The sequence below is a fragment of the Aotus nancymaae genome, unplaced genomic scaffold (assembly GCF_030222135.1).
Source record: "Aotus nancymaae isolate 86718 unplaced genomic scaffold, 86718_ANA_hifiasm-v0.15.2.pri h1tg000081l, whole genome shotgun sequence".
Taxonomy (NCBI): Eukaryota; Metazoa; Chordata; class Mammalia; order Primates; family Aotidae; genus Aotus; species Aotus nancymaae.
Genome location: NW_026988496.1, coordinates 374,752 through 390,630, shown reverse-complemented (window position 1 = coordinate 390,630; position 15,879 = coordinate 374,752). Strand labels below are relative to the sequence as shown.

Here is a 15,879-nt window from a genome sequence, read left to right as displayed (position 1 = left end):
CTGTTCTTGGGAAGGCCTTAATCATATTGAGTAGTGGGTAAGATCCAACCTGGAGCATGGCTCTGGTCCAACTGCTTGGCTCTCTCATACAGGAGATAGCTACTGATCAAATAAGCATACTGACCAGTATACAAAAGCTTTATAGGTATATGGTTGTTTTCTTTTTTACATTGTTCTTGTTTACATTGTGAGATGGGGGCCATTTCATCCTACAGAACTACAATCCACTTATTATTAGCTCAGTGTTACTGCCATACCTTTCACAGATCTGGTAATATTTTTCATCTTGTATGCCATCCTGAATGGGCACATTTACACTGTAGTACCGTCCCTTCCCCAGGCCAACATCAGACACATCACCTGTTCCTATAAAAGAGAAGAGCACTATGATCAGTTATTAAGAACATGAGAACCTGGAAAACTTAAAGGATTTCCTGTTAGGAATTCAGAAGACTGAAAAGGTCAGTTAGGAGAACAATCCCAAATTAGTGATAGTTTCTAGGGAAAGAAATTAAGAAAAATAACATAAAGAAGTAACTATTGTAAACAATCTTGGAGAAGCAGGTAAACCATAAGGAAACTGAAAAACTTTAGTTTTCATCTTACTGGATCAAATGAAAATATAAGAGATTAACTCCTTTGCTTGGCTTCATGCTTTTTAGGTTGACATAATATCAATTTATCATTGTAATTATTTAGGACGTTAGGAGCTGCATGGGGTATCTAGTAGTATGGTAAGCATAAGTGATCTATTGACAGTCCATAAAAATCACCTGGAAAAAGAAACAACTTTATTGTCATTTTTCGTGTTATTGTCACCTGAGGTGAATTGTGTTAAAATTTTGCATAGAATAGGTATTATTTAAGCAATAAGGTATTAACAGCATGGAACTATCCAAGTATAAGAAATGTATAGAAGAATTTCAGTATTTAGTCATCAAATGTAATATTGAGTTTATGATCACTTGCCTGGGAAAAATCCCGGGGAGAATTTGTGCAAGGACACGGTCATGACTTTGGAGGTGAAACTGAAGGCATCTTCTACACCTACCAGATAAAGAAACATCAAAAGAATCATTTCACATATGGCATTCCTATTTTCAACATCTGAAAATCTAGAAGGTAGCTGTGAGAAGGAGGGGAGATGAGAAGGCATAAATAATAAAACTAACAAGCTGAGGAATAAAAGTAATATGAACCTCTGGTCCCTAACCTTGTAATTACAAGATGAGGTAGAACTTTGGCCCCAAGTGAAGTTTGGGGGTTACTTTTCAAACCCATGGGAAACTATAACTAGACTTCCCCTTTCCAAGCAATGGGATATCTGGGCTTTCTTTGACAACCTGTTCTAAAAGGAAGGGAAGGGCGAGAGCCTGGAATTGACGCATTATCAACAGAACTGAATATGGGAAACTGGCACCATCTTACAAGTTCTATGTTCTGTTTTGTTTAAGTGGTTATAGTTAAAGTCTTGGGATTTTTTTTCCAAAGATGTACAATGTGATAACCCTTTTTGGCTAAAAACAGCTATGACCTTGTCTTCTAATAGCAGCGTTATAATAGTGTTTTAAAGCCTGAAGAAAGATGGGGGGAAAACTTTTCAAGAAAGGGGTCTGTTCTCCATTTTAACTGAGTTAGTAAATGATTAGAGGCCTGGGAGAGAAAAGCTGGGATTTCAAGTAAGCCTCACAAGCCTCCGCTTATACAGGTAAACACACTGCCCGCCTCTACCTCTTTCCTCTCAGAGTCACATATAGTCACACTATATTCAGATCATCAATCTGTAAAACAGGAGGACTATTAGCAAATTCAGGTACTGTCCTCTTTCTTACTTCAAACAAAGAAATTTTCTCTGTATTTACTTAATGTTTCCAGTCTTCATTAAAGGCCAACAGCAACTTAAAAAAAATTAACTCTATTTGTATATTACAGGTATGTTTGAATTTCCCAAGCATTATGTTTTGCCCTAGGGAGGCAGTTAAAACCAGTTAAAGGCTCTAGGCAAAAAGCATGAAGTAAACAAAATAAAACAAACAAAATAAATGAAAATAGCATTTCAACTTAGAAATGAAGTCTTAAACAAGGATAATTCATGAAATTCCTGGTTATTGATCCATCCAGAAATGTTGTACCAATTTATACTTTGACCAATCATGTATGAGAGTTCCCAAACTATTGTTACTTTCTTTAATCTTAGGCAGAAAGAATGGTCTTGCTCTAATTTGTCTTTCTTTGAGTATTAGAATGTTGAGCACCTTTTCATAAGTTTAGTGGTCATTTGTATTTCTTCTCATGGGAAATACCACTAGGCACAGTTATAAAATCATACTTAAAAAGGACATGTAGACAGATAGGAGGAAGCTATGGACTTGGTGGGAAAGAGGAGAGTGGTTAGGTAGATGAAAGAAGGGAAGGATGGGGTAGGGGTGGCTAGTGAAGCCACCACAGGATGCTAGTTATGTAATCATGGGAGATTTAAAATAAACCAAATGCATTAGAGTTTGGGGGTGGGGCAGAGGTCACTGGAAGGGAGGTGCTGAAGAGGGGAAATAAACTGAAATGAAACACACCATAAAAGTTGGCTAAAACAGGAAACTCTGAAGGGTGTAGAAATAACATTACAAATGGAAAGAACAGTTTCAGGTGACAGTCTTGGTTCATTCTTATATAGTTCTACAGAGTTGATTCTATTCTTAAACTCTGATACTAATAGTTTGAATTTCGTAATCATTCATTCATCAAATATTTTAATGAGCCACTATTTATGCATAGTACTGTTGGTTCAACGCATTGTATAAAACAAGAAGAAGTAAACAACTTGATCTCTGCTCTGAAGGAATTTAGTTTCTATGGGAAGAGAAGACACAGACACATTTAAAAAATTAATTAAAAATACAAGGCAATATGTAATGAAGTATCAAGTTGGTGATATGAACAATACAGGACTTGAGAGGAGGGAGAAAACACTTGAGTTGGAGTGGTCAGGGGAAGTCTGCTACTGTTGGAACTTGAACAGATGGGTAGAACTTGGGACAGGTGAAACAAAACTAAATTAGGAAAAAAGGAGGCAAAGCCAGGGAGGTAGAAATAGTGAGACATGTCTAGGAACAGTGAGACATGTCATGAATAATTAGACATGCTCATTGAGTAGTGTAGCCCGGACAGCAAGTAATGAGAGATAAGGGTGGAAAGATGAAGTGAGGCCTATTCAAGGTAGGCCTTGAAAGACTGGGTAAAAGAATGTGAACTTTACCTTGAAGACCACTGTTTTTCAAAGTGTGGCCTGCAGAACAACTGAGGTGATAAAACATAATTTCTTTGGTTCCATGTCAGACCTACTAAATCCGAATATCTGGTGAATATGGCCCAGCAGTGTGCATTTTAAAACAAACTTCCCCAGGTCATCCTGATGCACTTTTAAGTCTGAGAACCATTGCTCTAGGCCAGGGGTCAACAAACTAACTGGCTAAATAGTAAACATTTTTGGCTTTGCAAATTACTCAAGGTCTCTATTGCACACGCACACACATATACACACACAGACAGACATATTTTTAAAAATATTTTCTCTTTTACAACCCTTTAAAAATGGAAAAACCATTTTTAAAATTTTTTTAAGAGACAGTGCTTTGCTCTGTTGCCAAAGCTGGAGTACAGTGGCACGATCATAATTCACTGCAGCCTCGACTTCCTGGGCTCAAGCGATCCTCCTGCCTTAGCTTCCTGAGAAGCTAGGACTACAAGCACACAACACCATACCCAGCTATTTTTTTTTTTTTTGAGATGGGGGTTTCGCTTTGTTGCCCAGGCTGGTCTCAAACTCATGGTTTCAAACAGTCCTCCCACTTCAGCCTCAAAATGTTGGGATCACAGGTGTGAACTACTGCACTTGGCTGGAAAACCTATTATTGACCATTCTTGGCTTACTGGCCATATAAAAATAAGACATAGGTCAAACGCTACCCCTTGTTATAAGCAATAAGGTGTCTCTGAAGGCTTTTGAGCAAGGCTATGTTTTGCACTGGTTGAGTATTCAGATATTCAGTGAAAATGGTTCTCAAAGTAGTATATTGGTGGTTTTAACCTCTCTTCTCTCTGTTACCTTTAATTTTCTGTCATTGTCCCATGGTAGCATCCATGCAGATGAAACTCCCTGCAAAGGTTCCCTCCACAATTTCATCCTTCTTTCTCTGTTTTGGTAGCAGAGCTGATCCTAACTTCAGACATATAATATTCTTTTCCTCCCTATGCCTTGATTATGTTAGTTTGTCTCAAAAAAAAAAAAAAAAAAAAAAAACCCTGGAAATGGGGAAATAGCAATCACTGATATGGGGGAGGAGTATTTTTAAGAATTTACGAGATAAGTGTTCTTAAATAAATGAAAATACTACGTGTCCCAGACAGTATTTCTTAAAGAAACAGAATGTGGCAACTGTCATTGGAACTCTACATTCTAGATGGAAAATACATAGGAGGGTCAGATAAGTCCTGTCGGTGGAGTCTTCTAAGAGAGAATTAATAGGTTAAGGCAAACTGTTAAGAGATTCTGCTATTAAACGTTAGGGAAGATGTCCTGCTTGTGTGGAACTAAATATTTTAGCAATCCAAAGAAAATGACACAGATTCTGATCACTACACGAGTTGGCAGCCTAATGGTGAAAAATTCAGAATATTAGCCCATATACCCACTCTATCTTGAGAATAGCATCAATAAAAGAGACAAGACTGTCATCTCTAACTATAGATTCCCTTAGAACCAATGGAAATGGCCTGAGGGAGGTTACTGAGCACTGGAGTAAACACTAGGTAAGAGTTTCACTTCTTAACATTCTCTATTAGTTCTGTAGGTTTGCTACAGGAGGAGAGAGGAGAGAAAACTACAGGAGTCTGGTTTAGGTAGCAAAGCAGCAACTGCATCAGTTAGAGGAATCACTACATGACCTACTTTAAATTTTCAATTAGGAAAATTTCAATTACAGCAGACATTTCTCCTTTTACCAGTTGCCTAGAAGCAGATAACAGATAAAAACCTGCTGTCCTAGCAGCAAAGCATATTTGAAACCAAAGAGCTTACCATCTCCATGGTGCAGATCCAAATCCACGTAGAGAATACGCTCAAATTTCCGTCGCAATCGTAATATTCCCAGGACAGCATCATTGAGATAACAAAAACCAGATGCTTCATCTCTGTAAGAAAACAAGTTGCTACAGCCAACAGTCAAAAAGCAATCCAAGGGAGTCTTAACAGCCAAGGATCTAACCCTTAAGATCCAGGCCCCTAAAGCTCCCCCTTCTTTTAAGAAAAACAAAAATCCACCTACAAAGATTATAAGTAAATGACTCAGAATGGTCAGGGAATGAAGTGTTTCAATAAAGTAAATATTCAGGTAAACTGGTAATATTTTCCATTCAGGATCCCAGATTTTCAAAGCATAAGAATATTATAACTATACTGAACAAGAGAGAATCACCTTTCCCTGGATTTAGGAATCATTTCAAAAATTTGTAGTACCCTGGCGTCATCATGAGGAACACTGGTAATCACTTACAGGATTTTAAGAAAGCTAGAATCTAGAAGGGGCCTTAAGGACAATCTTGCTCAGCCAGATGTAGAAGATGTTAGAGATTGGATTCTCTGTACTGATAATATGACATAACTTAGAATTTAAAAAAAGTTAGTCTTGGCATTGTTGCTTATAAAAGCTGAGTGTAGAACATACAAATGCATAATCTCCTGGGCTGGATAATGTGGTTGCCTGCCTGTAAATGCAATTATTACAATGAAGAGTGAAGCAGTGTTTTCTAAAGTTATTTTGTTTTCTTCACTAAAATTGTCTTCATTGACTTCACTGGTGTCCTTTAACTTATGTGCTATCAGTGATACTGCGTCACTTTAATCCCTTGTCAAGGTTAACCCACTCTTTTACTACGCTTCCATTAAGCCTTGCTGATTAGATGTAGAACATTCTTTATCATCAAGAGTGTATTATGAGTTATTTTTAAGGCCTCATCCTAAATGCTTCATTTATTTTGCTTCCACAGAGACATCAAATACCCAGCCCATTTTTTTTTCTGAGTTCTCCTTGAGATTGCCTAGGCATAAGCAATAGTTAAAATGGCATCTTTGCTACTATGAGACTGTAAAGTTCTTTGTAGTGCCTACACAATGTATAAACTTCTTCATGAAATTTCTTCCACAATAACATTTCATATTCTAAATAGTGCCCTGGTTCACAGGCTGAGTCAGTAAGACAGGTACACTGGCAAGCAAGAAGCTGGTAAAAATATCTTTGGACATTGACTTTGCTTCATGATGGTGAACTCGGCAATCATCTAACCAAAGAATAGCTTAGCCCTAGATATGCAACCACGTAGAAACCAATTAGAGAAAAATATTTCTCCATCTATGAATTCTCTTTAAATAAGAATTAAATATGTGATTTTTAAAGTTCTTGGATGTGAATGCTATTTTCCAATTATGAAAAGCTTATATTTTATAAGTTTACTGCCTTAGCACATCCTGCTGAACATCAATAACTTTAGGTAGATGGGACAGAACACTAAGTGCTAGGCAAAAAGAGGAGGGAGGTGGGGAGGAAGAATACAAATCAATACAAGACATACTTCCTTTCCTCACAGAACTTACAATTAAATTGGTGATATAAAGCATAAGCATAAAAAACCAAAACACAAAAAACCAACCATTGAAACAAAAAAGGCAACCAGAAATAATATGGCAGATAAAAGAGAATACAGAGAAAAGCTATAGACAAAATTGACAAAGTAGACTCTTCTCATTGACAATATTGAAATTTACTTGAGCCCTGTACTTTTGGAAAGCAATGATGGTTAAGAAACCCTACACCCTTTAGTGTCATGAGAAATGGAGAACTGCAAAGGACTGCAGGAAAGACTCATCCCCATTCTTCCTCAGGACACCCATAAGACTGGTAGATGACTCCCTTATTTACCTGCTTCCATTAAACTCGTGACTCCCTTCCTTTTCTTTAAGATGTTCCTTACTAATGAACATCCTCCTCATGGCAACAGACTAAATAATAATGATGATGATGATGATGATGATGATTATGTCTATCATTCAGAAAGGTCTTTATGTCTCATTGTGTGAATTTGTAATATTTTTCTACTTCTGGATAGTACTACTAAATTAGATGATAAAATCTCTTTAATTAAAGGAGTTCTATTCTCATTGGCTTGTAGAAATAATAAGCATTTAGATAAATAGAATATTCCTAAAATCCCCAGAAAATAAGGAAATTGAACTTTCGAGATTTTCAATATGCTAAAAAAGTATTCCTATAAAACAAACTCAAATATTTTAAGAATTCAAGCTCACATAATTTAGGTAAATCTTGGGCAAATGAGACTAATTTAGTAATTTTGGCTTACTAAAACCAGCCATATCTTTTCTGATTTATCAGTATTGGGCATGATATATAGGTAGATTTTTATTCTACTTGAGAATATTCTTCCTAAACATAGTCAGGTTTACTGATTGAATGAGCTAACATTAATTCTCCTAAGTGTTTATGATTATAAAAATTTAAATTAGTTTAACCAAGTTGAGTCATTATTCTGACAAACTTTATTTCAACAGTAATTATGTTTTGTAATATATCAGTTTGAAGATAATATACACAATCTTTAGGTAACTAAAAACTTTGGGCTGATACTAAATTAAATCAATTAATAAATATTTATTACATACCTAGACCATTTCTAAGTAAGAGGATGCTGAAACATTAATTACTAGATATAATTTTGTAAGCTTTTGCTTCTTATTTCTACATGCTACAGAGAAGTTATGTATACTTGGGTCTGTTAACTAACAAGTCATTTTTTGCTAATTAAATAAGTTGTTATAAAGGATGTATATAGATATAGAAAGTTGTAGAGGGATCACAGAAAGGGAATTTTATTTGTTGAGGTGGCTGGCTAAGGTTTGATGATATTATTTGTAATATTTACAAAAAGAACTTTAGGATCAAATATTCTGATGCAAAGCTAGAATTTGGTTTCCTCACTGTTACAATGGCAAAAAAAAAAAAAAAAAAAAATTTGTTCTTTGACCTTGTTGAAAGAGAAGTGCTAGAAATAATTAGATTTATTCAATATATTACTATTGAGGAGTTGCATGGGAAGAGTTGTCAAATCAGAAGAGATGCTCTGCTTTTTCTAGATTAAATTGGTATAGGTAAAATGTTATTAGCATAAACATTTTAGAAATTGTAAACTGTATGGAACATTACTACAGATTCATTAGTGCTGTCAATGGCTAAGATATGTCAAAATCCTTATGCTGCTTTGCTAGATATTAGATAACTATCATATAGTATTTTCGGTAATAATTTCAGTTTTTTAAAGTGTTAACTTGGTTTCCACTTTGCTTCTTTGTTTTGAATCTAGCATTTTCCTAGTCATTAGTTTTGAACTGGGGATTCACATCATTTACCTATGAAATTCTGTTAATATACACATGTTTAAGAACTATTCCAGATTACTGAATCTCTTGATGTTCTTGATATATTCTGGGTTTATTAAAACTATATGCTTGGTATATTCATGATATATTATGTCAAGATTATGATATGTTATATATGTGTCTCTTTTCTCTATAAAGATGATGTTCATGAACTTTTATAAATTAGATGTAATACTTTCCCTTCTTTGAAAATAGGATTTTAATAGTTTGGATATTTGGCCTTCCAAACCTCATGCTGAAATTTGATCCCCAGTGTTGGAGGTAGGGGCCTAGTGGGAAGTGTTGGGTCATGGGGGTGGATCCCTTACAAAAGGCTTGGTTGTAATCTCACAATAATGAGTGAGTTCTCACTCTATTAGTTACTCCAAGAGAGTTCCCTTGAGAGCCTGGTACCTTCCCCCTCTCTCTTGCTTCCTCTCTCAGTGATTTGCACATGTGGCTTGCTTTTACCTTCTGTCATAAGTGGAAGCAGCCTAAAGCCCTCACCAGAAGTAGATACTGGCACCATGCTTCTTGTACAGACTGCAGAGTGGTAAGCCAAATACCTCTTTTCTTTGTAAATTATCCAGCCTCAGGTATTCCTTTAGAAGAACACAGATGCACTGAGACAAGGGTTAATCATTATGTATATAGGTATTTTGTCTGGATCTGATAGACCTCTACAAAACTTTCCACCCCAAAACAACAGAATATACACTCTTCTCATTGCCACGTAGCACATACTCTAAAATCAACCATATAATTGGACATAAAGCAATCCTTAGCAAATGCAAAATAACCAAAATCATACCACCAAATACATGCTTAGAACACAGCACAGTAAAAATAGAAGTCAAGACCAAGAAAATCACTCAAAGCCATGTAATTACATGGAAACTAAACAACATGCTCCTGAATAACTTTTGGGTAAATAATAAAATTAAGGCAGAAATCAAGAAGTTCTTTGGAATGAATAAGAAAACAGATACAATACACCAGAATCTCTGTGAAACAGCTAAAGCAGTGTTAAGAGGGAAATTCCTAGTACTAAATGCCCACATCAAAAAGGTAGACAGATCTCAAATTTATAACTTAACATTACAACTGAATTAGAGAAGCAAGAACAAATCAACCCCAAGGCTAGCAGAAGATAAGAAATAACCAAAATCAGAGCTAAACTGAAGGAAACTGAGACATGAAAAGCCATTCAAAAGATCAATGGATCCAAAAGTTGGCTTTTTGAAAAAATTAATAAGATAGGCCACTAGTTAGACTAAAAGATTCAAATAAACACAATTAGAAATGATGAAGGAAATGTTACCACTGGCCCCATAGAAACAAAAATAACCATCAGAAACTACTACGAACACTCTATGCATACAAACTAGAAAACCCAGAAGAGATGGATAAATCCCTGGACATATACACCCTACTAAAACCTAACCAGGAAGAAACTGATTCCCTAAACAGACCAATAATGAGTTCCAAAATTGAATCAGTAATAAATAGCCTTCCCAACCAAAAAAACCTGCCACTTGATAGATCCACAGCCAATTCTACCAGATGTATAAAGAAAAGCTGGTAGTATTCCTACTGAAACTATTCCAAAAAATTTAGGAGGAGGGACTCCTCCTCAACTCATTCTATGAGGCCAGCATCATCCTGATACCAACACCTGGCAGAGACACAACAAAAAAGACAATGTCAAGCCAATTTCCTTGGTGAATATTAATGCAAAAATATTTGCAAACTGAATCCAGTAGCATATCAAAATGCTAATCTACCATGATCAAGTAGGCTTCATCTCTGGGATGCAAGGCTGGTTCAATATATGCAAATCAATAAATGTGATTCATCATATAAACAGAACTAAAGACAAAAATTACATAATCATTTCAACATGTAGAAAAGGCTTTCAATAAAATTCAACACTGCTTCACGTTAGAAACTCTCAATAAACTAGGTATCGAAGGAACATATCTCAAAATAATAACAGCCATCTATGACAAACCCACAGTCCACATCATACTGAATGGGCAAAAGCTGGAAGTATTCCCCTTGAAAACATGGACAAGACAAAGATGCCCACTCTCAGGATTCCTATTCAACGTAGTATTGGAAGTCCTAGCCACAGCAATCAGGTAAGAGAAAGAAATAATGGACATCCAAATACGAAGAGAGAAAGTCAAACTATCTCTGCAGATGACATGATTCTATATCTAGAAAACCTCATAGTCTCAGCCCAAAAGCTCCTTGAGCCGATAAACAACTTCAGAAAATTTTCAGGATACAAAATTAATGTATAAAAGTCACTAGCATTCCTACCTATTAACAACAGTCAACCCAAGAAACAAGTCATGAATGAATTTCCATTCAAAACTGCCACACGCACACACACACAATACCTAGGAATACAGCTCATCAGGGAGGTGAAAGATCTCTACAATGAGAATTACAAAACATTGCTCAAATAAATCACAGAGAAGACACAAACAAATAGAAAAACATCTTATGCTCATGGATAGGAAGAATCAATATAATTAAAATGGCCATACTGCTCAAAGCAACTTACAGATCCAATGCTATACCTATCAAACTACATATGACATTCTTCACAGAACCAGAAAAAAACTATTTTAAAATTCATATGGAACCAAAAAAGAGCACAAATAGCCAAGACAATCGTAAGCAAAAAGAACAAAGCTGGAGGCAACATGTTACCAAACTTGGAAATACACTACAGGGCAACAGTAACCAAAACAGCATGGTACTGGTACAAAAACAGATACATAGACCAATGGAACAGAATAGAGAGCCCAGAAATAAGGCTGCACACCTATGACCATCTGATCTTTGACAAAGCTGACAAAAGCAAGCAATGGGGGAAAGACTCCCTATTCAATAAATGGTGCTGGGACAACTGGCTAGCCATATGTAGAAGATTGAAGCTAGACCCCTTTCTTATACCATATACAAAAATCAACTCAAGATGGATGAAAGACTTAAATGTAAAACCCAAAACTATAAAAATCCTGGAAGACAACCCAGGTAATACCATTCTGAACATAGGAATGGGCAAAGATTTCATGACAAAGACAACAAATGCAATTTCAACAAGAACAAAAATTGACAAATGGGATCTAATTAAACTTCAGAACTTCTGCACAGTGAAATAAACTATCAATGGAGTAACAGACAACTTAGAGAATGGGAGAAAATATTTGCAAAGTATGCATCTAACAAAGGTCTAATATCCACCATCTTTAAGGAACTTAAATTTACAAGAGAAAAACAAAATCCCCATTAAAAAGTAGGCAAGGGACTTTTCAAAAGATGGCATACATGTGGCCAACAAACATAGGAAAAAAAGCTCTATCTCACTGATCATTAGAGAAATGCAAATCAAAGCCACAGTGAGATACCATCTCAAGCCAGTCAGAGTGGCTACTATTAAAAAGTCAAAAAAATAACAGATGCTGGTGAGGTTGCAGAGAAAAACAAAACACTTACACCCTGTTGATGGGAGTGTAAATCAGTTCAACCACTGAGGAAAGCAGTCTGGTGATTTCTCAAAGAGTTAAAAGTAGAACTACCACTTGACCGAGCAATCCCACTACTGTGTATATACCAAGAGGAATATAAATCATTCTACCATAAAGACACATGCACGTGACTGTTCACTGTGGCATTATTCACAATAGCAAAGACATGGAATCAACCTAAATGCCCATCAATGACAGATTGGATACAGAAAATATGGTACATATACACCATGGAATACTATGCAGCCATAAAAAAGAATAAGCTCATGTCTTTTTCAGAAACATGGATAAAGCTGGAGGCCATTATTCTTAGCGAATTAATGCAGGAATAGAAAACCAAATACCACATGTTCTCACTCATAAGTGGGAGCTAAATGACAAGAAATCATGAACACACAGAAGGAAACAACAGACACTGGGGTCTACTGAGGGTGGAGGGTGAGAGGAAAGAAAAGAGCAGAAAAGGTAACTATTGGGTACTGGGCTTAATGCCTGGGTGATGAAATAATCTGTATGACAAACCCCTGTGATACAAGTTTACCTATGTAACAGACCTTCACAAGTATCCCCAAATCTAAAATAAAAGTTTTTTAAAAAATAGTTATTTTGTCAAAAAATTTTTTTGAATTGTTTTATCTCATTTTACATGCCACAGAAACTACACCTCTTTGTGAGTTGCATTATTACTCTTGTAATGAACTCTCATATTTTTTCCCTTTTGAAAATGATCAGCAACAAGTTAACCGTAGCTATTCTAACACTTGTATCATCTACAGGTAGACAGCTTTTTAGGTTTTACCCCAATGCTTCCCTGAAAGTACTTGCAATCGACTACAAGCTAGAGGGCTTCATCTTCAACAAAGGACTTTCTTAAAGCACCATGGAAAAGAACTACTCCAGGTACTTTTGTGTACAGGCTTATTATGAGATGGTTTCAACAACTTTGAGACCACGCTAGTGAATTGAGGCAGGATTTTGAGAACTCTAGTTGAGAAGCAGGTGTGTTAATAAGATAGCCCTAACCCAAGGTGGAGTGGAAAAAGAACTAATTACATAGACCTGAATGACTGAGGAGGGATGATTTGGGTTTTGTTTGGAATATTGCTAAAGCTTTAATATTCTATTTTCTGGATATATAAGAAACTCACTTCCCGTTTCTCTTCTCTCATATACTATCTATAATTCATAATTATCTAGTAGATCATGCTTTTGTAAACTGAAATGAAACATTTGTAAGTGATATCTTATACTCCTGAGTTCTCCAGGATTTGGAAATTCTCATGGAGTCTTCTTATTTTCCTAGCAATATAATTATCTGCATTGGTTCAATAAAAATCTGTCTGCTCATGTCTTCTTACCAGGATATGATTAGAAACACTGGTATGTAATCAAGGCCTTGCCTGGAATGTCATATTTGTGAATGATGCTCATTCATTGAATGATGCAGATTCATTGAATCAGATATGATCACTTTTAAGGAACTAAGGCTGACTTTATGGAGCCAATGCACACAGCTGTCTTTCTCTTATCCTAGAATGTATAAGTCTTCAAGCTTGCCCTCTTTTCCAGAATACGAGGCAACCCTGAAAGCTAAACTCCAATGGCTCAATATCAACCTAGAAGAACACAGTACTGCAGCAGACCATGCATGACTAGAATTCTCCTTGAACAAGCTGCTGCCTAGACTATGACTGAAGTTGTGAGAAATTCTCAAGTCATGCATACCTTTTGCATGAAAGGTGACTATCTTAATCCATTTTGTGTTGCTATAACAGAATACCTGAGGCTGGATAACTTATAAAGAAAAGAGGTTTATTTGGCTTATAATTCTGGTGGCTGGAAAGTTCAAAATTGGGCAGCTGCATCTGGTGAGGGCCTCTCTCATACTGCTTCCATTCATGGCAGAAAGCGGAAGGGGAACAGATGTGTACAAAGAGATCACATGTGAGAGAGGAAGCAAGAGCGAGAAACAGGATACTAGACTTTTTTTTTTTTTAAACAACTCACTCATGTGGGAACCAATCCATTCCCATGAGAGAATAAAAACTCACTAACTTCTGCAGAGTGCATTAATTTATTCATGAGGTATCTGTCCCCACGACCCAAAATACCTCCCACTAGGCCCCACCTCTTAACATTGGGGATGAAATTCAACATGAGTTTTGGGAGGGGGAAACCACATATAAACCATAGCAGTAACCAAGACTGTGAACAAGCAACATTGCCAAAAGCACCCACACCCTAGCTCCATGAGTGGTGCTGCAAAATGGAAAAGTTTTCTTCCATTGATGCCTTGGAATCCACTGGACTGGTTATGTTCAGGGTTCAATTCTTGACTCTTTACTATAATATAATCTTTTATATTAACTTTTTTTTTTTGAGATAGGATATCAGTCTGTTACCCAGGCTGGAAGGCAGTGACATGAGCTCAGTTCACTGTAACCTCCACCAGGCTCAAGTGATCCTCCCACCTCAACCTCCCAAGCAGTTGGGACTACAGGTGCATGCCACCACATTCGGATAATTTTTTGTATTTTTTTGTAGAGACAAGGTTTTGCCATGTTGCCCAGGCTGGCCTTGAACTCCTGAGCTCAAGCAATCCACCCACCTCGGCCTCCCAAAATGCTGAGATTATAGGTGTGAGCCGCCACACTTGGCCAAACATTTCTTTTTTCATTGTTGCCATCCCTCTTTTAATATGCCTAATTTCCAGGACCCTAAAACAACTGACCTTTGCCACTGCCTCTCAATAGATGGTTCAAGTGGCTTTACGGGAACAACACCAACAAGAGTCCTTGAGAGACTATTTCTTAGACTTCAGCTTCACCTCATTTAGGAGCCTTATGTTCTCCTCTGAGTTGCTCAATGATAAATGATAGGCGTTTTAAACAAAAGAAATGACAGTACTGAAGTTTATCTGAGCCCTGTGTATCCCAGAAAGCAGTAATGGTTAAAAAATGCCCCCCAACCTTTTGTTTTCCAGGAAAAGGCTAACCACAAGTGACTATCCTACACTGACACATTATCCTAAAAGAATACCTATCTCCATCCTTCCTCACAACTCCAAAAAGACTTATAGATGACTCCCTTGTTTACCTGTCTCTATAAAATGCCAGGCATTCTTCCTTTCCTTTGAGCTTGTCTTCCTTAATAACTATTCTCTCTACTGCAATACCCGAATAAAATCATTTCCTTAATTGTCTGGTGCATTTTGTCTTTCGCATCATCAATACAAACATGTTCATGGAAGAGACCAGCTTCTGTAAGCATATTTCTTACAGATTTCTGAAAGCAGATTTCTGAAATGTGTCTGCAGCTTTGTGGTTTGGCAATTGTTTTGTTTTTGTTTTTCCAGATATATCTAGCTTCTTAAATGCCCTGGTGAATTATAAACCACAAAATCAATCTTTAAGAAAAAGCACAGGGCTCAGTCAACTGTATTTGCTTATGTGCATTTGCTGTTTTAGGTCCATTAAAGGTCAGGGGCTTTGATCACATCATCAAGAAATTTATATAAAACAGCAGGTGGCTACCTTACCGAGGCAGAGCCAGATACCTGCACTGTTCAACAGTTGCTACTGGCAAAGATTTTGCAACAATCTTTTTTTCTAGTACTGGTATCAGAAGTCAGCATTATGGATTTCCAATAATGTTTTCTTATTGGACCTAAGACTTGCTCAGACATCTATTTTCTCTTTACATATTAGTATACCTCTTATAATTTTTTACTTTCATTGGTAGTAAAGTTTGGCTCTCCTCTGTTTTTGGCATATAATAGAAATAATAGCTGACATCTAATAAGTGATTACCCTGTGGCAGGAACTGTACTGTTTTAAATATTGCTAACTCGATAAA

General features: G+C 36.5%; 1 protein-coding gene across 3 annotated transcripts in view; it reads right to left on the bottom strand.

The window, feature by feature from the left end:
• HDAC8 (histone deacetylase 8) overlaps positions 1-15,879 on the bottom strand; it is a 249,772-nt gene that overhangs the window by 163,369 nt on the left and 70,524 nt on the right. For all 3 annotated transcript variants that reach the window (XM_064368987.1, XM_012435590.2, XM_012435591.3), the window contains exons 5-7: positions 5,075-5,187; positions 970-1,047; positions 258-366 (exon numbers count right to left, since the gene is read on the bottom strand). In XM_064368987.1, coding sequence (XP_064225057.1) covers positions 258-366; positions 970-1,047; positions 5,075-5,187 — 300 coding nt within the window. The remainder of the gene's footprint in view (positions 1-257; positions 367-969; positions 1,048-5,074; positions 5,188-15,879) is intronic.